General features: G+C 40.3%; 1 protein-coding gene across 4 annotated transcripts in view; it reads right to left on the bottom strand.

The window, feature by feature from the left end:
- Nucleotides 1-2,384: 2,384 nt before the first annotated feature.
- LOC131078850 (protein CHUP1, chloroplastic) overlaps nucleotides 2,385-25,737 on the bottom strand; it is a 79,244-nt gene continuing 55,891 nt past the window's right edge. For all 4 annotated transcript variants that reach the window (XM_058016652.2, XM_058016648.2, XM_058016649.2 and 1 more), the window contains 4 exons: nucleotides 20,859-21,040; nucleotides 20,527-20,638; nucleotides 3,138-3,284; nucleotides 2,385-2,942 (listed from right to left, as the gene is read on the bottom strand). In XM_058016652.2, the coding sequence (XP_057872635.1) occupies nucleotides 2,832-2,942; nucleotides 3,138-3,284; nucleotides 20,527-20,638; nucleotides 20,859-21,040 (552 nt within the window). In that variant the 3' untranslated portion in view covers nucleotides 2,385-2,831. The remainder of the gene's footprint in view (nucleotides 2,943-3,137; nucleotides 3,285-20,526; nucleotides 20,639-20,858; nucleotides 21,041-25,737) is intronic.

Raw genomic sequence — 25,737 nt, 5'->3', positions numbered from 1 at the left:
AGATCAACGGTGATACGAGAGATCTGACGGCGGTCGATATGTCGCTATAGAAAGAAGCTCGCCAGTTATCATAGCGACTTGGCGACAAAGAACGTGCGGAAAAGAGAGATTCGCTTAGAAAGTTAAAGCTCGAGCAGTTTGAGGGCAGATCAATGGTCGCCGCTATACTGCATGATGAAGATGCTCGTTGGTTATCTCATGCGACTTGGCGACTGGCGAGGTGGCATTTAAGGTGGTCAACCAGGTGGGCTCAGAACGAGTGAGGATACGCCATGTGGTAGAGAGAAGATGAAGAACCAAGTCAGACCAAGTCCAGATGGCAGACAAAGTGGACCCGCGAGCAAATCAAAGGCTAACACGTGGCAAATGTTTGCGGACAAGCGGATCAACTTGGAATTTGAACTTCAACTTGGTTCAATCATTCAAAATGGTTCAACGCTTCAAAACGGTTCAATGGCTCGACAATGGTTCAAAGTACTTCAATGGCTCAATGATGGTTCAACCGGTTTAGGGGTTCAACCGGTTCAAAGGCAAATTAACAAGCAAGCAGCGTGCAAGTCATCGGTTATCGGGAGGAGCTATTCCAATGTTATCCCGATAACCTGATGGAAAAGTGCGGAGTAATGGAAAAGGCGCGAGGTAATGCGGGAAGTATCGGAACATTGGGTAATTCATTCCAATGTTGTTCCGAAGACCCGAAAGAGGATGCAGAGTCAATGCAAGAAAGAATGCTGCTGGGAGCGCGCCATCGGTTATCGACGAGACTATTCTGATGTTACGCCGATAATCCGATAAGAAGATGCACAATCCAAAATAATGGCATCCAACAAGATCACTAGAAAGCGGGCCTAAGTCCGGTAGCATCCAGGTGGAATCAGTGCGAAAGAGAGTTTTTCTTTTAGTCACAGCCCTGATTTGGTGCATAAATGTCAACACGTGTTTTGAGAGCCTTTTTTTCATTTTTTTTGAATTTTGAATTTCTGTAAGTTCAGTATAAGGGGCTTGACGGATTCAGAGTTCGGGGGTTCTGGGTCTGATCTTTGTGGCAGCAGATATTCACACTTCTGTAACTCGTTCCTTATGAGCATTGCTCAAACTTTGTAATAGAAACTCCTTCTTTTCAATAAAAAACGAGTTCCTTCTCTTGTATCTGAGCTCTAAATATTGTTGTGAATACATTTTGGATGAAACAATTGTGATTATTATTCAAGTAATCCTTCCTTTTATCTATTTTCCTTCAATGTTCAGTTCATGGTTTAGTATGCTATAGTGCAGGTTTGTGATTGTGTAAGTTATTTTGTTGTGTCAAGATTGTGAGAAACATTTATGTTATCCTTTTATGAACAACATAAAGCTATCCTTTCATAAGAATCATTTTTGCAAGTACGCATTAGGGAGATGTGAGCATTTTAGTTTCATTATTGGATCATTGTGAGTTCATTATTATAGGAAGTCATTTTTTCAATAATTGGTGCATCACCTATTTGTTCATTTTCATTTTTATAATCTTCCTTCCATCCCTTTTCCAAATTAAGTTTTTGTCATTAGTTTTCTTAATATATCTGAAGGAAGCCAACCCATAATCTGGAGGTCTACTCTCGCTATAGGATACACACAGCGTAAGAGTAGTCCCATGTTGCACGAGATTGCAAGAAAATCAAGCTTGCATCGAGTGCAAATCCCCGTGACAACACTTAGAAGATGTAAAATCTCCTTTAATTTTTTAAAAAAAAAAAACCCAAGATAATGGAAATTAAATTCAATTTCCCATCCACCAATGTAAGAAATTGTGACGACTGAAAATTATAAGAAAAAAAATTAAAGACATACTTAAAAACTAGAGAATTGTGTTGAAGCGAATGGAATTATTAAACTTTCTTATTAAATGGTAACCTTATGGTATACATTTGAAAGACCTGTCTTCGGATATAGATTATAAAGTGTTTACTCCCACCACTCATTTTGCTTGCAGGTACATATAAATAAAGCGATGGTGACTTATCTATAAGTATATTAGACACTAGTTATTTCTATATCGCATGTGTGGATGTATCTTCTGCAATCTATTGTTTTTTTTTTAATATTTAAAGATATTATTAAATAGTTTTTCAAATTATAATGAAAACATACAATTTGTAATACATAGTGTAAATTAGTTATATTAAAACTGTATATATAGAAAAACAATTCAAAACAAATTATTCTATTAGATGTAAATGCAAATAAATTCCTGTTTGGAAAACTCAAAGCTAAGGTTCCATCTAGTCTGATCCTGGCAGTGGATAATATAAGATAAGACAGTTCAATATATGGCAAACCAAATAAATAAAGTGGAATAATAGTACTCCACAAGAATATGGAGACATGAAACTTTACAGAAGTAGTGCAAAAAAATACAAACTAGAGATTTCAGATTTCCATAAAATTACTTTGAAAACTAAATTACAAAGATGAAGTATGAAAATTTTAAAAATACAAAGGTGGGCTCCAGTTCAAGCCACTTGAGATGTGTTCTTCTCTCATACATACTGTCAATTTAAAGTGCTAATACTACTATGCTGATATTAAATTTCTTACTGCACATTTAAATTGCCAACTACCTTCTGAGCTTGACTCCTTTTGAGGGGATATACTGCTAATGGAAACCTGAAAAACTATGGCTGCACTTTGAACTAATGTATACGTACGTTTACATATATATTACGAAGGGAGGCCTCGCTGCACTTCCGTGAGGTGACCACCATAAGGGCAAAACCAGTTTAGAGCATAACAATGGGCTGTCATCAGTATAAGATAAAACTGAGAAAGCATCTTAGTTTGTTGAAAGCGTCTTAGTTTGTTGAACTCGTACTATCTGTCCTTTCAGCTTGTGCAACTGCATGGGCACGGCCTCTAAGTTCCTCAAATGCGCGCATACTCTCCGCATCAAAACCTCCAGCAAACTACAAGAAATTGTTGTCAGAAAACACATGCATGTTCAACTATCTTAAAAATGAATTTAACACACAAAAATCACTTGCAAGTTGCAAATACTATACTATAATTTGTATGAAATGCATCCTTACACAGTTTTTCCTTTATATTTTTTACTTCTTTTAGGCCAACTATACAATATTTTAGAGATTATAATGTCTCACCTGGTGAACTCGAAATGCAAAACGTACACCTTGCAAAAGTATGAACTCTCTCACTGGCTCCTTCTCTTGAACATTTATAGTATTATCTAGCTCTGATGCAACCCTTTTCATGTATTTTCTTGCCAGTTGAACAGATGCAAGTTTAATCTGCAAATTGAAAGTGCTTTTAGTTTCCCATTCACTCTGAAGAAAAGAAAAGGCTAGAATGTAGCAAGTTATGTAGAATGCTATCTTGATGAATCTAACATACACAAAATAAATGAGTAGACTTTCCATGAACAGAGAGCAAGAAACAAAATATATCAACTCACTAAACCATTTCAACACATAAATACTAATATGATTAGGGAGCACATAAAATTGCAGAACATTAATATTTCACTTAAATGTTTTGGTGCATGTAGTAAGAAAATTAGTTTCATTCATTTGGAGAAAATGGATGACATGGTAGCTACGACTCTCAGAAATTAAGAATTGATAAGAAAAATTAGAAGAGAACATTTTGGATGAACACCTATAATAATTGCCACGTGTCCAAATTACTGCTATAATGAATCATCAAATCTTTTGGATTTTGAAACAGAATATGGATGATCAAAATAATTACTCTGAAAAATCCATTCATTTTATGGCCACTGTTTAGTCATTGGCAACAATTCCCCTATAAACTGTTCCAAATCAGACTTCTCCAGTTATTTTTTTTGTCACTAAAATTGGCTGTTACTTCAAGCAAAATCTTTTCATGTGAATTTAAGTATGGCTGGGAATTCTTTAGAATTTGGCTTCTTGGGTTTGAAAACTAGAGACAGCGTTTTTAATATGTTGTTGCAGAAAAACAGAGGAAAACAAGAGATGTTATTACCACAATAGTAGAGACTAGGGGAAATACTCAGAGAACTGGATGATAGGAAAAAAGCATCGATGATATAATTAGGGAGACAGCAGAGAATGAGATAATTGAAAGAACAAAGAATAAAACACACAAGGATTCCCTCATGGCAGTAATCCCTTGCAAATTGTAGAGCTCTGTCTGTAAATAATAAACTCCATAGATTGACCCCTAGTAATCCCTTGCAATTTTTATGCTGCCATAGCCCCACCACCCCCAAACTTTGGAATATAGTCCTTCCCGTTTGCCACCTATGGATAAACTATTAAATGCAGAAAGTAAATGCACAGAACATAATGGAAATATATTAGAGAACCAGTCTTTGTATTAATTCAACAGTCCATGTACATCAAGTGCTTATAACATCACACCCAGATACGACTATCATTATGCTACTAAGAAGGAAAGGTATACAATATATAATACCCGAAGGGGTGTGACCAACCGTCGCATCCAACTGCCCTTCGGGAAGACTAACTGACTGCCGTAACCCATAATTACCGACGACACCATAACATAATACGACAACATAACATAATGATTATTCCCGACAACATCATCCCCCCAAGAAAAGAAGTTGTCTCCGGACAACTTAATACAAAATAGAGATGATGTTTATACACTAAACAGAATCAAGGTATAGAACTGTAGGAGCTGCTGACGCCAGTCGAGCCCGAAACTCATACACCTATTGCATCCTCGCCTGAAAAACCCTTTTCTGCTACCATCTTTTTCTTTTTCTTTTTTTTTGTCTTGACATCACAGTCCTCCTATGCGTAAAGCAAACTTGTCTGCAAAACACGCTTTTCAGTTTTCAGTCTCAACCTCCACCAACTACTACTCAAATGATACTGTCTCCCTAGCCAATTTGTCCTCAATAGCCACCCGCACTGCCCTCTCGACATCCAACTCCTGGGTACGCTGAACTAAGTCTCACGCTACTGCTGCCTCCAACCTGGTGGTTAGCTCCTCCCGACCCTCTGTGCATCCACCAAGGCAACCTCACGTCCAACCGAGACATACTCCGAGTTCCTCAAAGCATACCATTCATGCCTGGAAGTGGCCACAACCCTCTGGCACAAAGGCTAGGAGACACCTCAAATCCTCCATCACTCCACAAAGGCTGATAACTGAACTGAATAACTCCCTGGTACCGTACGACTACGTGTTCTTACAATGCCTTCCCTCGAACTCTGTTTGTTCGCAACCTCCAAATCTGTCTCCCTCTACGGCTTATGGCTTCCCCACCAATGCTTAGCTTCAGACTTCTTTCTCACAGTACAGAACAACCCCAACACTTACCATGACTTCTCGGATGCCCTTCGCCCAACTCAAAAAGTGCATTGTAGCTCAAAAATAAACTGGGGGTAGCGGGGTCGAGGGGCAATGCACATCATTTTTGTGATATTTTAAGATGCCAAAAACCTTCTTCGCAGCTCTAATTTTTTCAACATCCGGACTCCAGACTCCATCGAATGATTTTTCAATCTGGTTGTCATTTTTTTTTTTTTTCACGTGCCATCACCACCTGCCGTGCCATGGTATTTTTCCTTTCACCCTCTTTTAAACCGCCACTGCCATTCTCCTTCAAGCCTACGGACTATAATGTCCCGAGCCCGTACAGAGGTTATAAGTTGTACGGTGGAGTGAACCCGTACGGTGGCTGAGTCGTACGACGACTGGGGTCACTCGAAGCTTGGTGTCATACCGTGATTGGTCTCTCATACGGTGGCTGGGAAGGTCATACGGTGGATGAATACCCACCGAGTTCTGCCCTTAGAGGCCGGTGACCTCCGTCGACGGTGGTGCACCGTACAGTGTCCCACTGCACGGCGGTCGACCGTGGTGGTTCCACCGTACAGTGGTCCCACCACCACTTGAAAACAATATATATTTATTCATTTTTTTTTTTTCAATTTTTTATTTTTTTTTTCAAATTTTTTTTATTTTTTTTCAATTTTTTTTCCTTATTTAATTGTCCAAAGAGTCTTCGACTCGAGTCCCGTGCCTTTGGGATCGCCCTTCATCCTTCTCAGTTTGCCTTGCCCGAGAGTCTCCCGATTTGGTCCTGTGCCTCTCGGGTCCCCCTCTGGACTCTCAGGTGTCCTTCCGGCCTCTAGGGTCCCCTGCGCGCTTCTCGTGGTAGGGTTTCAATTTGGACCTGTTGATGGCAAGTCTATTTTCAATGGCCATCCGAAGACCTAGAACCATAAATTCTACAGGGACCATCGAGGTTTGGGGTGTCTCCCTTCCAATATTCTCTGTATTCCGACAGGTACACCTCCTCTATTACTTGCTCTGGTTCCTCTACTTCGATCCTGTAGCTCTAGAACATTTCGTAATCCTCCAATTTCCAGTGGAAGAGCCTGTTCAATGAGACAATCTCATCCTCGGAGCACTCTCCTAGTTTGAGAATCCCTTCGTCGTTGGGCTCCTTGCAGCCCCGTCCTTCATTCCTCAAGTCGCCTTCTCCTTCACCCTCCAATTCAGAAGATGATGCTAGTTCCTCACTAACCAACTGCGTCCCAAGGTCTATGATAAACTTCCTTCCTCCATTCTCCATAGACAGAGTGTTCTTCCAGTTGTGGGTGGCCTTGGCTGCCACCAGCGACCCTCTCCCTAAGATCGCATCATACCCTTTTTTCTTTAGTGGGATTACCACGAAGTCCAGTATGAAGGGTTGCGTCCCGATGGTAACTTGTTGGCCCATCAGTGTCCTGATGAGTTTGATTCCATGTTGATCTGCTCCCAGCAGATTGAATGTAGATGGCCACAGCGTCGGCTTCCCCAGCTCTCGACAGGTTTCTTCTGGAAGAACATTCACTCCTAATCCACCATTGACGATGGCATCAGTTAGAATGGTGCCAAGGATACCCATCTCCACAATGGTCGGGTTCCTTCCAGTGTTACCTGCCAGTAGCCTGGGATCTATTGCAGACCCCTCAGGAACATCTTTGCGATGGTTGGTATTGGTGTGTGGTTGGGAGAGATTATTCAGCAACGCCGTTTGTTATTGAGGCATCGTCTGGAGGAGGTCGTGTACCTTCACAGGCACCTCCAGTTTTAAAATTTGATTTAGTATAGCCTCCTCCCCCTCCGATCGGCTGGAAGTACCCGTCGTACCCTTCGCCTTCGCCCCCTCTCGTATCTCTTTCTCAATTTCTTCCCGTGCTTCCCGTACCCTTCGCTTCTCCGTCTCCGAGTCTGGGCACATTGCTTGTTTGGCTTGGGCGCGGGTTACGACTAGCACTTCCTCTTCTTTGCTTTCCTCAATATTGAGCAAGTTGACACCGAACTTCGAGCAAGTGGCGTCTTCGTGGTCTCCCGGCCCGCACCATTTGCACAAATATTGTGTGGCCTCTCCCTTAGGGCAGTCTCGGGCGAAGTGCCCCCCATTAGCTGCACACTCTGCATTGTATCATCGGTCAGCCTTTGGAGTCGTATTGGATACGGCTCCTTGTAATGTTATTGTTGTTTCATCCTCCCCACCGGTTATCTCGATAGCCTCCCGATGTTGCATTGTTGTTCACCTGGGAGCTGCCGGTACCGCCTGATGTAGTTGGTTGTTCTTGCATAAGCAATACTTGTTGGTTTCGTGTTTTCAAGTTGTAGGGGCATTCCCTGGTGGGATGCCCCATCAAATGGCATATATCACAATAGGCCTTCTTTGGGCAGGAGCCTTTCGTGTGGCCGTCCGTCTTACATTCCGTGTACCAAAGCTCCCCTTCGTCGGTCTTGCTCAGACCTCCCTTCATAACCTTTAGTTGTTTCATCACCCTCAGCATGTTCTTCTGCAGGGCTTGCACCTTTTTGCCGGACTCGCCATCACTGTTGCTTCCCTCGGAAGAGTCATCATCCTCGGACGAGCTATCTTTCTTCTTTTTCTTCTTGGATGTCTTGGTCTCGCTCTCGAGATCCATCGCTCTATTATATGCATCTTCGTACGAAGTTGGTGGAACAATTTTCATCTTCTTCCGGATGGAGTGTTTCAGTCCCTCCACGAACCATCTCTTTTTCAACCCATCCGCTGGTTGACTCCATTTTCCCCAACAGTTCCTTAAGCCGCCGACTATAGGCTCGGACAGTCTCGTTCTTGTTCTGCTTTGTGCCATAGATTTTGGCTACTATTTCATTGTCATCTCTAAGGAGGCGGAACTCTATCTTGAACTCCTTCAGGTTGGGCCATGTGCCGACTTTGGCCTTATCCGTATCGGAGTACCAGTCGATGGCCACTCCCCTTAAGGTTGCTGGAAATTGTGTTACCCATTCGTCCTGGTCGGTAACACCATTCGCTGACCATATGGTTTCGCAAGTGCGGCAATGGCAGACGGGATCTTCCTTCTCGTCATCGTTGAACTTCGACAGCTTCTGTTTACTTGCCATCCCACAGTTGGGTCTCGCTCCTCCAGTGCCCTATGTGCTTGTACCTGGTGATCCTCTGCCTCCGCCTCCTGCACTTGACCCTCCACTCGTGGGTCCTCCGGAGAAGGTTGTTGACCCCGAACAGAACAAATTGCCTCCCATACGATACCCTTGTGCTCCCTCGGCACCTTCAGCCATACCGTCACCTTCGGTCGTCTCCCTTCGGTTGTCCTCCGAAATGGACAAGTTCTTTAGTAGGTCTCTGGTTGCGTCGATCAGGTTTAGACTTCGCCTTGTTTGTTCCACCAAATCTTCGCGACTTCTTACCCTACGGTGGTATTCTGGCAAACTGTATAGCTCTCCTTCGACACCCTCCGTGACTCCTTCTAGGTTCCCTTCGGGCAACCCTACGGTAGTGTAGAGAGTGTAATTCTCTCCGTCTATCTTTGCCTCCACAACCTCTGTGACACCTCTTGGGTTCCCTTTGCAACCCCTCCGTCGGTCGTCCCTCGGCAAGCTGCCTTAGCCTATGCCTTCGTTCTATCTGCTGTCTGAGTTTCAACGCTCTTTGTGCCACTTCGCATTCGTCACTTTGTATCTTTTTATTTTTGTCCTTATTTAGTATATTGGGCATAAATCACTTCCGTACATAGCAAGCACACACCATGTACACAAAACAAACAAAAAAAATTATTATTTTCCCTTTCGGCCACAATTTATGTCTACATTGTGTCGGGATTATTACAGGGTTCAATTTCCCCTTCGCCTCTTGCCATCACGCTCTGCATCCCAACGACGATTGTTTTCTTCGTACTGTCGGAGGACCTATTGGCGTCACTCCTCATGGGCAATCTCCTCCAGGCGGGTTCGCTGTGCCAGTGATGCCTGTGCAAGCAACCGAGGGAGGTGGTTCATCAACCGATTCGCTGCGAGGCTAACTTCCAGTGCGGTCCACACGGCACTTGTTGGGACTTCAGCCTTCGTGGCCTCTCTTCGGACTTAGGTCTTGATGGTTGCCTGAAGTAGGATTGAGAATTCCCTCGCTGCAATCACTTCCGTACATAGCAAGCACACACCATGTACACAAAACAAACAAAAAAAATTATTATTTTCCCTTTCGGCCACAATTTATGTCTACATTGTGTCGGGATTATTACAGAGTTCAATTTCCCCTTCGCCTCTTGCCATCACGCTCTGCATCCCAACGACGATTGTTTTCTTCGTACTGTCGGAGGACCTATTGGCGTCACTCCTCATGGGCAATCTCCTCCAGGCGGGTTCGCTGTGCCAGTGATGCCTGTGCAAGCAACCGAGGGAGGTGGTTCATCAACCGATTCGCTGCGAGGCTAACTTCCAGTGCGGTCCACACGGCACTTGTTGGGACTTCAGCCTTCGTGGCCTCTCTTCGGACTTAGGTCTTGATGGTTGCCTGAAGTAGGATTGAGAATTCCCTCGCTGCAGTGTCTTGTCCATCGTAGAGTTCCGTTTGTGCGTCGTGTTGTGACCTTTTCACACATCGCCCCATTGCAAATGGGGACCCTTGCTTTTTGCTTTTTAGGGTTTGTTTTCTAGGTCTTTTAGGGTTTTGTTAGTAGGCCTTTGCATTTTGAGTGCTGTCGGGGAGATCAATAGGATAGCAGGTCCTGCTGGAGTGAAGTCCTGATCCTGAAATTTGGCTAAGTCTGGAATGTCCTGATCCTGAAATTTGACTAAGTTTGGAAACTGAAAACCTCAAAAAACTAGATTTTGCAATATAACTCCTGGAGGTCTGAAACCACTCTCAAACATCCTGAAAGTATATATGGAATATAACTTAAAGTATAAGATCACTTATACTTCAATGTTATATTCCATAAAAATTATCCTGATAGAGAGTTCAAAAAGTCAAATTTCGCTCCTGTCCTTCATTGAGGATCCAGAGCGAATTTTGCTCCTGTCCCTCTCCCACGGACCAAGGCAAAGCGCTCCTGTCCCTCACCAAGGGTCCAGAGCGAAAAGGCTTATTTGAGTCATTCCTGACCTTGTTTGGTCAAATTGAAACATCAAAGACACAATGAAGGACGAAATGAGCATGATAGAGCATCCAGACTTGACAATGAAATGATGAAGTTTTTTGCCTAGAAGGTCAAATTCGCTCCTGTCCCTCACTGAAGGACCAGAGCGCTTTTCTTTATATGCACAATTTTAGACCTTTTTTGGACATTAACTTTTATTCATAGCATGAAGTAAGGTGAAATCTTCCCTAGCAAAGGAATTTCGAGATGAAAAGTGAAAAGATTTGGCCTAGAGGGCAAAATTCGCTCCTGTCCCTCACTGAAGGACCGGAGCTTGATTTTCAAATTTGCACTGTTCTTGCAGGATTAGGACAATTTTATGATTGGAAGAGATCAAGGAGGGCATGTTTTGTCCATTGAATATAATTTAAGCAGTCTACAAAGGAGTAAATCAACCCAAATGACAAAAAGTGCTCCTGTCCCTCACTGAAGGACTGTGCCACTTTTTCAAGTTTCTCCTATTTGTTTGATATTTTATGGCAAAACTTGACTTGGATGGAAGGACGAAGGATGTTTTATGCCTTGGACGCAATTGAGAGATTTAAAGAACAAAAGGGTACGCCAAGATGTCAAAAGTGCTCCCGTCCCTCACTGAAGGACCGTCCCACTTTTCCAAAAGTGCTCCCGTCCCTCACTGAAGGACCGTCCCTCTTTTCTAAAAATACAAATTTCTTGCAAAGGCAAGGCAAGTTGCGTGATTGAAATGAATGAAAGAGGGCAAGATTCATCCATTGAAGATAATTTGGAAGACTAGCAAAGGACGAATTGGCTTAAAAATGAAAAAGTGCTCCCGTCCCTCACTGAAGGACCGGAGCTTGAATTCCAAATTTGCATTATCCTTGCAAGATTTAAGTGATTTCACGATTTGAAGAGGTCAAGGGAAGTATGTTTTGCCCGTTGAATATAACTTGAATAGGCCACAAAGGAGAGAATCAACCCAAGTTGCACTAGGCGCTCCTGTCCCTCTCCAAGGGACCAGAGCGATTTTCTCACAAGACAAACTTCGGGCAAAGGCAAAGCAAGTTTTATGTTTGAAATGAATGAAAAGGGGCGTGATTGGTACAATGAAGATAATTTTGAAGGCTAGCAAAACACAAGTAAGCTCATAGTTGCAAAATCGCTCCTGTCCCTCTCCAAGGGACCAGGGCGAAAATGTTCTAAGGTACGCCCCTTCCAAAGATCACATGAATTGAACTTAAAGTTCCAGATAAAACACCATTTTGAACGTCAAGGATGAAGTTTCAAACGTAAAAAAATGAAGGATGGAGGACAAAAATGCAGGAGCGCTCCTGTCCCTCTCCAAGGGACCAGAGCGAAGTTATCAAAATTCATTATTTTTTGCCTTATTTTAGCAAATCGCACTAGATGCCAAGTTCGCCAAAAAACTTCGAAATATTTTTAAAAATTCTAATTAAATTGGCATTTAATGAAAATCGCATAGCATTTAATAATTAATTTTGAGCCTTAGAAAATCGTTTTTTTAATTAATTGAGGCATTTCGAAATTAATTATTATTAATTTAAAAGTTAAAAGAAGAGCGCTTGAGGTATCATTTTTTATTGCTTAATTAAGTCGGCCTTCTCCTTTTATTAATCTTTGTTTATTTTTTCTACCAAGTCGGCCTATGGAGAGATGTAGAAGGCGAGCGCTCTATATATTGGAGGTGTTTTTCATTATTCAAATCATCCACTCATTGTTTCAAGTGCGATTTGGAGAAGCAAGGAAGGAGGTGCGAAATCTAGCTTGTGTGGAGCGAATTTCTACCAAGTGTGGAGACTAAGGAAGGCGAAATTCATCTTGAAGGCTATTGGAGAGGCGTATTTCTTGCTAGATTGGAGGATAAATTCCAGATGTTTTGAAGGTGTTGAAGGCTAGAGGTGGTGGAGTTGATGCTTGTGAAGACTAAAGGGGGGGCATTTTGCTAAAGGGAGTCTTGATCTACATTTTGCCTAGCGAATTCTCCTATTTTTGCATCATTTTTTTAGAATTAATTCCCAAGTGGAGGTATGGCGTAATCACCTTGGCACCATTTTTGAAGATTTAAATTTTGCTTTGAAAATCCTAAATTAGGAAATGATAACTCAAGATTTATCATGAAGTTTCCTAATTAAAATCTTGAATCTTCCTTTTAAAGTTTAATTTTTAGATTTCAAGATATATTACTAATTTTGAAATATTGTGTAGGTATCAAGATGGCGACTCCAAGCTCGAAAGATCTACAAGTCGGAAGACTCTCCTCAAGGAAAATCAAGCCAGATCAAGGACGATCAATCAAGGACAAGGGTGACCTCCTCCAGCCTAGCATCGACAGGGACGACCTTCTTCAATCCAGCCTAGCGTCATCAAGGGTGACCTTCTCCAATCCAGTATTCCAAGGCGAGGTACATCATCATCCTGCACATCAAGGACACAAGAAGTCAGAAGCAAAGGGTTCGTTGAAGAAGCAGATAGTACCAGATGAATTAATTAAAGCTAGCTTCTCAACAACATCAAGTTGAATATCTACCAAGTTACAAGTGTCAGACGAGGTGGCATCCTAGTCATCACTTCTCCAATCAGTGTGGTCCACCTCAACATTTCCAGATTCAATGTACCTAACTCATGGAAGGTGGCACAAACTCCGATGTACCTACCCCAGCTATCCATTGGTGGAATTTTCTAGAGAGGACATGTGTCCAAGCAATACAATTTTATCATTGGTCAAGCAATAAATGTTATGTAATGGTTGTAACAAACCCTAATTAGGGTTTTCATTGTAAAATCTTGGCCATTGATCTCGAATTGATCTCAGCCATCGAATTGTATTGAGGGCACTATATAAGCCCTGGCATTTCATTTTGTAAAAGGAATAGTTAGAATAGTTAGGAATAGTTGGAAGCAATTAGAAGATAGAGAGAGAATAGCAATTAGAGTAGAGTAGAGAGAGAAGGCAAAGATTGTTGCCAAGATGTTGTTGTAAAAGACTTGTAACTTCATTGAAGAAATGGTGAAATTTATGGGTCGATTCGACAATTTGCATGGTCTCTATACTTCTCGTGTTTGATTTCATGTTATTAGATGAGTGGAAGAAATGTGCTTGATTGATGGTGGAATTCGTACATCCATACTACTAGCAGTTCGTTGATTGCAGACTTGCCTTGTGTAGTCAACTGGAATCATTCAGCTTAAGCTTAACTTCAATTGTCGCTTCTTCATTGATATGCATCAACCTGATGGTGTCTATGCCTGCAATGATGATTTGAACATCATAAAGCTTTCCTTCGAAGATCGCACTAACCTTGTGGAGATGGTCCTGGGATGTCAAAACAAGACTTAGTTAGAATTTCATCAAAGATCATTCATTGCTCTTACATTCTTAGTGTTAGGATTAGATCCTTTCATCGCCCTCATCTTTTTTCCTTTTTTTTCAAGTCTAAGCTAGTAAGAGCCTGTGTTCCAGCAATATTCAAAGCAGATCAGACATTCAATCATCAAATGTAAGTCCCCTTGTGATTCCAGCAAATCACATCAGACCACAGAGAGCTTATCCACACGTAGAGACCCTACATACAAGAACCTTGGAGTCATCCTGATTGATCCTTTTCCACGATATCTTCAGCAATCAGAGGCTTTATTCAAGAGAGGATAAGGTACCCTTGGGTATTTTATTCTGTGTTAGGCAGTGTACAAAATACACGTCAACACGTCGTCAGCCTATGGGTTAATCTCACCAATTGGTAGGCCCATCGTGTCCGTACGCCATCCGCTCCTTCCTTTCCCGAGTATGTCTAGGCAGTGGCGCCAAATGTTTGCCACATACGGGTAAACGATTAAATGCAGAAAGTAAATGCACAGAACATAATGGAAATATATTAAAGAACCAGTCTCTCTATTAATTCAATAGTCCATGTACATCAAGTGCTTATAACATCACACCCAGATACGACTATCATGATGCTACTAAGAAGGAAAGGTATACAATATTTAATACCCGAAGGGGTGCGACGTCGCGTCCAACTGCCCTTCGAGAAGACTAACTGACTGCTGTACACCATAACATAATACGACAACATAGCATAATGATTATTCCCGACAACACTTCCAGCCCCAAAATCTGCCCTTGTACCCTCCCCCTGTTTAAAACCTCTGTTAAACTACATAATAAAACATCCCAACTTTTAGAACTCAAATCTAAGCTGTCACTTCCATTTTAAAAATGTTATACCACCTGACATCTCTAGATACCATTGAAGGAAAATACTGCACAGTTTCTTCATTCGGTGAATGTCATAGACCTGGATCTGGTATGCAATTGCTTAAACGGGGTTAACATGCTGCTGGTTTCGGTGCTTGAAATCTTCCTCATTTTTTGAGTTATAGCATTATATTTTCATAAAGCTTCCTCTGAAATCTGCTTTCTTGATTTGATAAATTTTCAGTTCTGGTTGGTAATTCTTGTAACAGCAGCATATTTTGGTTCTTACTGCATCTATATGTTATTATGGTTAGTTTACAGCTATCTCATTCTAGTAAACATTTTTCTCTTGTTGCTTGGGATGTATTCATGCTCATGATATTAATATAAGAGCTATATACTATGGGAAAACTTTATAACTGCAATCATATAATCTCATCTGTTATTGATTGGGTTCCTCTGTAGCAGGTGCAAAGAATTTTTTGTAATGAGGACAGTTAGTTTGACTAGTCTCTCACTGTTAGACAGCATTCATGCCATGCCCAGTTAAGACAACATCATGTGTTAAAATCTTTATTGATAACATAAATCTTTAGGCTCTATAATGAGATGTGCCCATGGTAGAAAAAATACAGTGCAGTCTTTCTTCAAACTGTTCAACAATCCAATGTCTACAAAAAAGCAATATGTAGTTTTCTTCGGGATCATGGAAAGCATTCTTCAATGGACAGAACTATTGATAAAGACACCACATAGTTTGCATCAAAAGAAGATTGAGAACCTGACCTTATTTCTGATAACAAGATGATCAAAGTGACTCGTGTCTTTTACTTCAGCCATGTAATTTGTATTTACCCCAAACTTGAACTTCCATTGCTTCATTACCAAGATGTCTACTCTTCATTTCAACCATCCCAATAAGTACGGATGAGAACGATCATATGACAAAAAAAAGCTTTTCTTCCAACTCTTGAGAAACCAGCTTTTCTCAAAAACAAGAACCAAAGAGCACACCTATCTTTGTGTTCTTGATTATTAAGTTGATGATGAAGAATGCACTTAACTCACCTGTCTCGAGATTCTTCACTGCCCATGCATACTTGGGTGCTATCTTCTCAGGAATAATGGAACTACTCACAAATTCTTCCTTCTACCAAGGATGTCATTCTTCTTCGATCCTCCATGAAGCCAGTCTTTCGATGCAATTCTAAATGTACTTTATAACTCTTATACTTGATCATGATTTGACCATCTATATCACAATGATTTTGCAAATAGCAGTGATAGTTCTCCTAACTTTCATTTACCTCTCTGCTTGGCTTGGAAGACTCTTACTGATTTGATACAGAGTAGTTGTCATCCTCTCCTCTCATCCACCTTTATGCCGTTAGCTTCAATTCACACATCATCAATGCTCTCAAGCTTGCAAAATAGGGCTTCTCCCTGTGTGGCTGGGAATTCCTCCAAGGTACTTTAGTTACCACTCCAATCTTGTGTGTAAAATCTTAATTGGATTTCTCACCCCCTAAATTCAATGGTCTATTCCTTCACACTTGTCCTATGGTACTATATATAGATAGGGAGATATGTAACATAGATATTTGATTCTAGTTCAAACGCTATGGTCATTCTATATAGGGGGTTGCCCCTATTTATACTATGTATGTCCCTATCTATATAAAGAATTGAGGCAATTAATTGTTTAAATCATGGTAGCATTCCATTTATACAAAAATCTGTCAGGTGGTAAATGAAAATGGAGTTCAAATACTCACGCTTCAAACAGAAAAAACTTGACAAACTAGAAAAAGATGAAATATCCATAAAAATAGAAAAGACTCGACAGCTATGAATTAAAAACTGTCTTTTTCAAATAACCAAGAAAAACTAGCAATTTAATCTTAAATTGTTAAATAAACGATAAAAAAATGTATCTTCCCTCATAATTTCATTTTTGACAGAACAACATCACAGCAATTTGAATTGGCACAGGAAAACTGGCAAGCCATGATTACCAGTGACTAATTGTGAATTTTTCTAGATTTTACTGCTGCAATTTAAATTCCTTCCATTTAATTATTACTAGTGATTCACTAGAACTCAGGGCCATTCTGAGACTGAAAGGATCCAGGTTCTGGTACATCTCCAGCTCATTTAGGGTGCATCCCAGGCAGAGTTCCCAGACTCGCCGCGAGTCAGGCGAGTTCGCCGAGTTGGCGAGTCGAGCCAAGCTCGGCGAGTTTTGCTGACTCATGGCTCGGACTCGGCGAGTTTTGGGCAAAACTCGCCGAGTCCGAGCTCTAGGACTCGGCCGTGCGAATGGGCAATTTCGATTTTAAAAAACAAAAAAAATAAAAGCTTTTTCTTTGTTTTTTTTTAACTTTCTCTTTCATATAACCCTAAAAGGTCTTCTAATTGTTAGTTGTGAGAAAAAGAGAGGAAAAGTGAGAGAGAGGAAGGAAAACAAGAGGCCATAGGTTTGCAACCAGCAAGGAAGAAGAGCATCAAGGAGACCACAAATCACATTGGGGAGGCCATAGGCTTGCATTGAGAGCATCAAGGATCCAAAGCAAGACTTCTCAACTCATTTGAAAGAGGTAAGGTAAATTTTGCTGGTTTTTTTAGGTATGTTAATGGATTTTTTTCATTTATTTGTTAATTTTTTTTTAGTTTAACAGTTAACTTTCCAAATCTTGAATGTTTTTATTTTTTTAGCTTAATTACAATGAGAGAAGTAGAATAATAGCAAAGCGCAAACCCTACATTTTTTTAGAAAAAAATTGTAAACATATATTTACAATTTTATTTTTTTTAAAAGTAGGGTTTGCTGATTTTTTCTATTAGTTTATAACTTTATTAAATTTTCTTATTGCAGCAGCCTTCACATTTAAAAAACATTCATTTTTCACAATGCCTAAAAAGGATGAGGCTTGGAAATATACTGAAGACTTTATTGGCAAACAAAAAAATCAAACAAAAAGTTTTTTTTGTAAAGAAATTAATTTTGGTGGCATCAATAGATTTAAATATCATATTGCTGGCATACCTGGCCATGATATTGAGGTATGCAAATTACAAACTCCTGAGGCAAAACGTTTCTGTTATGTCCAATTAGAAATATATGTAAACTTAAGATTCTTAAGTTTATGGCTTATGCATTTTAATTTTTGATTTTATAATCTAGCCTTGAAGTTGGAAATGAGTTTGATTTTTTTTTCTTTTTCGTTATTTCAGATAGATGGTGGCAAATGTTTGGGCCCTCAACCCCAAACCTTCAAAAAATTGCCATCCGTATTTTGAGTCAGCCATGCAGCGCTTCTGGATGTGAGCGCAATTGGTCCATGTTCGAGCACATCCACTCGAAGAGGCGTAATAGATTGTCTGTGGAGAGGTTGAATGATCTTGTTTTTGTTCATTACAACCTCCGTCTTAGGACCAGACAGATTTTGGACACTGACTCCTCTCCAATTACTTTAGCGGAGATCGATCCAAAGTCTGAGTGGATCACTGAGTCTACCGATCCCGTCTTCACTGAGGAGGACCATGAGTGGGTTGACCAGGCAAACAGAGAGGCTGAGGCTGTGGCTATGGCAGAGGAGGAGGATAGAGCACGATCCGGCACAGGCACCTCACAGGGGGAGACTATGGCTTCTCAGTCATCCAGGACCTACCTTAGACGCATTTGTAGGAGGCAGACAAACTACTCTAAGGCTGAGGATGAGCTAGAGCCTGAGCCATAGACTTGTTTTTGTTTACAGTTATATATATGTTTGGGAACATTTGATGTCATGGATTTTATATACATTTGACAATATTTATAACTCTATATATCTATGTTTTCTATTTCCTTCAGCTACAATTTACATTTCTACGCATGTGATGGATGTATGTTTATGTATGTGATCAAATTAGCTTCTATTTGATGATGTTATAGTGTCTTTAAGCTTTATTCAATAATGGTGCATGAAACAAGTTTTAAATCGTTAAAAATCTCTAAATTTCAGGGGTTTTTTATTTTGCCGAGTCACGAGTCGAGTCGGCCTTGCCGAGTCGAGTCGGCCTTGCCGAGTCTGAGCCGAGTCTGAGTCTGGGATCTTTGATCCCAGGTACATCTGAGACATGCCCAGGAGTTACCCACAGCACCTGTGCAAGACAAAAGAAAATGCAGTTGAACAAAAACAATGTATTTAAAAAAGCTCTAACTGAATTTTTGGAGTGTTCGACTCAGTAATTTCCATAGCAATATTGACCTACAACTCCTTCATGTTCTCTGTTAATATTGGTGGACAAATCAATCCTTTGTTTCTCAGATTGAGAAGCAAGGAAAGTGAAATGATGTTTGGTTCCAGTGCCCTTGGTTTCAGTGGCAACACCATCCATTGCTTTTTAAGTGAAACAACATTGAAGGCAGTTGTCTGCAAGGATTCATCTCAAATGTGTTTTATTCCATTGCCCAAATGCCCCACCTGCTCCACCTGCCCTGTCATTTTCTGGCACTTACACATATTCTCCCTAAGAAAAAAATAGCTGCTTGGAATATTCTTTCTCTGGTTGAGTAATATTTTTCAGTTGTCCAAAAGGGTACTCACTCAGCACTTCAATTCATTTGCAACTGCATGGTGTTAAATTTACTTAATTATTTTAGAAGTTTATAATATTATATAAAATAATTAAGTAAATTCAACACCATGCAGTGGCAAATAATTAAGTTTTCTCATATCAACTGAATCTTTATAGGGCTAAATTTCCACCTCATATCTCTCTTCAATATTAGTTGTGGTGAGGCATTGCTTGAGCCTTCTCCTCCATGGGATTTGTCTTTCTCTTAATGTTTGTCCATGATCTGCTCCTCCCCTTGCTTGGAATGCTCTTCCTTTAACTTAAAATGTAGATTTTGAAAACTAAGGGAAATCCAATTACTATTGAAGCTGCCACTCACTCCTCCAATTAATCATGCTTACCCATAGATTAAAAGATGTTTTTGCATAGCACATCCAAGCTTAAGAAACTTTTCTTCATGCCAATTTTTTGGCTATTGATGTTCCATGCATTCTTTTACTTCCTTATTTGACTTCTTTGTGAAGATCTTTTACTACAAAAGTTAGTAATCCTCTGGCTATTTTATATTATTGTCCATGGAGCACATAGGACTCAAGCCTAGGACCTCCCATGTACATGTTTGGATGTTTTGCCATTGAGCTACAGACCTTCTTTGTGACCAAACATTTTGGTAGGCTACTTAGTACAATCTCGTTGTGGATCATTTTCTCCAACAGCCCCTGGGAGCCACTCTTTGATGGTCAGTCCTCCTTGGCTCCATAAGCTAAGTTCTATTACCATTGTATTTTCTATTGCTCTGCTAGGACTCGAAACTAGGACTTTCCATGTACACACTGGGATGCTCTATCACTAAGCTACCAGCCCTCTTTGTGGCCCAGCATTTTAGTAGGCTATTTATTTTGGGTATTGTTACTTTTCTCCAACAAATACTTTCCCCTGATTTCCATGTAAGAATCAAAGGGCATTCTGAAAGGGTAACTGAAAACCCAAAAAATCCAAGCAAAGAATTCAGAGTCCTTGAATCAAAAAATTTTGGCAAAGGATTCATATATGCTAATTTCAATTCAATGGTTCTAAATAGATGCCAAGTAATCTTAGATGAAACAATTTCTTTATCCACATTATTATTTATATGATTTGGAAGGTAGATAGCGGGTACCATATACAAACCACATTGGTTTGCTTACTAAACATCTAATACAAAGATATATCCATAGCATGAATATATTTGGGGTTTCAACTATACAGACACAAGTCATGGTATCATTTAAACCAAAGGAAACATTACTGTATCTTTTCCAAGCAAGATGCAATAGAGACTATGGTTTTCGATTTCCAAAAATTACATACCTTGCCGACAACACCAGAATCAAGCAGCCAATTGGTGGGAATACTGAACTCTTTGTACCGTGCAATGGCCATATCTCTTGTACGAAGAAGTGCATAAACACTTTGCTCAACTCTGCAATGGAAACCAAATATGACTCAAGTAATGACAGAAAATTTTGTGAATTCTCAAGTAATGATTTGTAATAACACTTCCATTCATTGCAGGAGACAACAGTCTTCTCGCTACAAAGACTTGTTTCTAAATATTCCTATTGAAATTTAAATTGGAATTATTTTCCTTCAGATTTCAAATATTTAATCAGTCATAAAACAACTACAACATGCACACTTACTTTTCAAGTAGAGAGTACATCTTTTTCAAAGCAGCATCACATGAAAGTTTTGCATCATCAACAAATGAAGTAACTTCTGTTTCTAGCTTCTTTAAGTCCTGGTACTCAAACGCTGCTTCCCTCAGGGCATCAGCTTTACTCTCAGGCCAGTCAAAATGTTTAAGAACTGCACGTTCATCAACCTAAGACAAATTTAAACAAGCTTTAAGGCAATGGACATGTAATGAACTCACTAGGACCACACTGATAACCATACTACAGCTACCTATGAATGTACGATGCAAAAATATTTTCGTGTTTCTGGATTAACTTCCTAATGTCAGATTTGTTCCAATAACCGACTATTTAAAGGAGCATTTTACAAAATCCAAATAAGGTACAGATCTCTCTAAAATGCTCTTACACTGATGCAAAAAGGAAAGAGCTTGCTAAGAGACATAGTGTTTCCATAGTCCATGATAGTGATTTAGTATACTTCTGGATTTAGCTGTGCAGTAGATTTTTTATCAAAAGGGGGGAAAAAGTTTACAGATCACACTCCATGATCCATCATCAAGCAAAGAAAATTTTTTGGTCAGATTGCAGATTTTTCTTCTGAAAAAGTGGGGAGGAAGGAAAAGAGATGGAACACCAAACGAAAACAAGGAATCAGAATGCATGTAACAACATAAGTACTTAAAAGAAAACAAAGAATACTAGCAAAAAAGGATTAAACCAAGCAAGCACCCTATACAATATTTAAATGATAAAACTAGAGCGCAAGAGTATAAGGAAAAAAGACTGGACATAATTTGATCACAAAAATATATTTTCAGGTATAAACCATAATATTATAATAGCGATAATATTGTTATAAAAATAATAAAGGAAATGAGAGTAGTAAATGTTGATGTGTTTTTTAGGCACATGCGAACACAGAATAAAATACTGTAAGTATCTTATCCTCTCTTGAACAAAATCTCTCGGATGCTGAAGATTAGCTTAAGGATCATTCGAGTAGACCCCAAGGTTCATGTATGTAGGATCACTACGTGTGGATAAGCTTTGTTGGTCATTGTGATTGCTGTTTCATCTAGGGGCATTTATGGTTCGAAAAGATTTCATAAAGTGATTGCAGATGATATGCAATGAAGTTCTTTCCTAAGGCTACTAACTGATTATCAAAAAATGGCAAAAGATAGGGGGTTTAGAGATTTTCAAATCACTACTAATCATAGACACCATTAGTTGAATGCATATCAATGATTGAGCAATAATCGAACTTAAACAATTTTAAGAGTTTCAGTTGACCACACAAGGCTCGCCTACAATCAGCAAGAAAGCTAGTGGTATGGATAACGAGCTTCACAATATATCAAGTGCAACATTCCATCATTTAATCTAAACACTAAAACTAACATCAAAGATTGACTTGAGAAGATAAAGAACCATGCAATAAGCTTCAAGGATTGAGCAAAAACACCATAACTTCAATGTTTTATTGATCCAATAGCCAAACAACAACAATTCTTCAAGTCTTTCTCTTGTCACTATTCTAACACCTTAACCTATTTCTCTCTTATTGCTCTTAATCTTATTCTATTGCTATTAACCATTACAAATGAAATGAGTGGAACTTACATAAGACTCCCAAATACAATGAAGGGCCAAGATCGAATGAAGATCAAGGGCCAAGATTTTGCCACCTAAACCCTAATTAGGGTTTGATACAAATGAAAACCCTATCAAGATAATCATCATCATGAATCAACCAATGAGAAGATAACATGTGCTGACACGGAAATCGAGGAAGCATCCTCCAATAGGAAAATGGAATGCCAAGTGGGATCATAACAAACCTTCTTCTAGAACTTTGTTCCCCTTCTCCTTTTCTTTTCTGGCATATTCAACAAATCTGGACATCATACTTTCAACTTCAAAAATTGGAATCTCGGGTAGATTCTTCATTCGTTCTTCTAGGTGGATCACTTCATCAAAGGTTGCAAGAAGTGTTATCTCCCATCCATGCTCAACTTCTTTTGTCTTATCAATAAGGAACATAGTGGTATACATACGATCCAGCTGTTTTTTTGTGATTAGTCCACCTTCTCCCTGAAAGATGACTTTTATCATGTCCTCCAATTCTTGAACGTCCACATTTGTTTCAATTTCTGCCCTTTTGTCAAGAATGACACACATCACCTCAATTATCTTATCATGAATAGGATGGACGGTATCTTCAACTTGACTACATCTGTTAATAACGTCTTCAAAAAGGCGTTTCTTCATTTGAAGCAAAGTCGACCACTATAACAGATTAGGAGTTGATTCTTTCTAATTACCCCTTCTTGTGCCAGTATCTGTCTAGGTGCTTTCCTTATTGCTTGCAATACCGGGATGGTGACATCTTTAGTATGAGTGAAGACATCAACTGTGACCATGAGGCTATGAACTATCTCAAGGACCCGAATGGCTCTACCAAATATTTTCATCATATTTCTTACAAACTCATTAGCCATTGTGAAGGATTTGTTGACCCATGCATCTAGAAGTTGTGTTGAGTTTGCTATTTTTTCCATATGATTTACCGATTCATGAGGAAGCATTAGTGGAGGTGTGTTTGTTGGGTCATGCTGCCTTAGGGGTTCCTTGAACTAATGGAAATAACTCTTCCATGCATTTATCTCCTTTTCTAACCTTTTGTTCTTCTCTATTTCAGCCTTTAGCTTCTCATTGTGTGCCTTCACTGAATCGGTTGCTTCCTCCATGGCTTGTTCTGAAGTAAGTGGACCTAAGTCAAATGTCTCCAAATCATATTCATCTGCCATAATCTCATCCTCACATTTATCTACTACCGGAGTGGCAATCTGTATCTTCTTGGAGCCTGTATCATCTCTTATTACTTTAGACATTTTTTAAGCTTTCTTCTTTTCAATGACTTCTTGAGGTCCATTTAGAAGACTCTCCAAATCAAATGCTTGTTCTTCTTCTTCCACTATTACCTCCTTGGCAAGTCTTTCCTTTAGCCAGTCGGGGATAGAAGATCTTCCTTCTTTTACTTGCACTTCTTCTGGCAATGGCTCATTTCTAGGAGGGGAAGTTTCTTCATTATTATCTCCTTGTTCCTCATCATCACAAATCTGGATATGAAGGGTTGGATTTGAAGATTCTTGTGGAATCTTTCCTTTATCTTGTCTATCATTCCTGTCATTTTGTATTGTAGACTCCATTGATTCATCCACCTCATGGACCATGTTCCCATCTATCCTTTGATACTTGCCTTGATTTATTTCTCTCTCATGTCTAGAAGAAGCACTAGGAGGCTGATCAAAATTTGTCTTTTGCTTCTTCTTGGATGTCTCCTTCTTTCCTTGTTCATTCTTCCTCTTTGATCCTTTAGAATGAGAAGTGCTCTCACTTACACTAGCCCTTTCTTCTTCTTTTGCCCTTGTCTCCAAGTTGAATGTAATAGAACTTAGCTTATGGAGCCAAGGAGGACCGACCAGAATTGGGTGCCTAAAACGAGTGTCTCTGGTTTGAAAATCCTTCATCCCTTGCAGCTTGCACCGTTCTTGTCTAGTTGTGAGGGTGTCTCTGGCAAAACAAGAACTGTTGTTAGGGGTAAAAACGTATGTTAGTACGAATAATAATTATAAGTGTGTTATGTGTGTTTATGTTTTGCTGTTGCCGAGAGGTTCCCGTCGGGTAGTTGGGAGTTGGTGACGGTTGGCAACTTGGCCAACTGTCGGGTCTATATATTGTTTGGTTGGAACCTCGGCAGGGGGATTATGGATGGACAATTTTGGACATTGGAATAAAGATATAACTTTCTGGTCTAATTATTATCATTTGTCATTTATGTTATGATATACAATTGTTCTGTTCCAAGAATACTTGGTACGTGCAGGAATTACTATGTTATCGGATTATTCACCAACTATACATTTAGGACTAAACATTTTGGCGTCGTTGCCTGAACGAACCTAGAGATAACCATAGCGGCAGGCAGAAGCAATTAATGGGCCGACCATTTAACCAGCAATTAATTGTCGTGGACAGCGACACGCACGAAGAGAGTATTGCGGAAGAGGAACGAGAGGATCAATTGACGGCAGACTTGGTGGAGTTGTGGGACGTGTCGGTTACTCAGTACGTACGGTGAGAGGCTCAAGAGAGAGTCGTCTCGGAAGGTACGGTACATGGTGAACTCACCGTCAGCACCCCCGTCTTTGACCTACTCGGAAGTATTCCAAGGTTACTCACCAGGAATTTGATTGCACTCCAAGACCAAATGGAGGAAACAGCAAAGGAACTTCGGCGGCAACAAGTTCTCCGACGGTACGAGGAACGAAGTCGTAGGGAGGAAGAGGAGAGGGACGCCAATCAGTGTCGTACCTCTGGCACTTGATGCCCCTACGACCGAACAAAGACAGACGTACCACTGCTACCAAAGGAGTAAACAAGGGAACTGTACAGCGATCTCTCCGCATAAAAGAACAAGCCGACAGGAGACGGCGACTAAGAGAGGTTGCCGACTCGAGGAGTCCGGAGAAACATAGCAGAAGTCAAAGTGTGAGTCGGAGTCGGAGTCGTAGTCGGGAGAGGCAAAAACCATGTACGTGGAAGGAGTTGGCCGAGGTCGCCAGGAACCTGCCACTTCCAGACGTAGTGGAAGAAGATCTCGCCGACCAGGCCCCACACTCGACGTCAAGTGAAGAAGACTCCAGAACCAAATCACAAAGCACCCAATCGGAATTTTTCGAACACGGAGGAGGCGGTACGAGATCTACACCAGGAAATCGCCACTATTTTCGAAGCAACGTTGTCTGGCATTAAAAACTTGTCCTTGTCAGAGGGCATCAAAATAGGAAGATCGGATCCGAAAACGCCAGGAAGGAGG

This window comes from Cryptomeria japonica, chromosome 2 (genome assembly GCF_030272615.1).
Source record: "Cryptomeria japonica chromosome 2, Sugi_1.0, whole genome shotgun sequence".
NCBI classification, from domain to species: Eukaryota; Viridiplantae; Streptophyta; class Pinopsida; order Cupressales; family Cupressaceae; genus Cryptomeria; species Cryptomeria japonica.
This window is presented reverse-complemented; position numbering and strand designations above follow the sequence as displayed.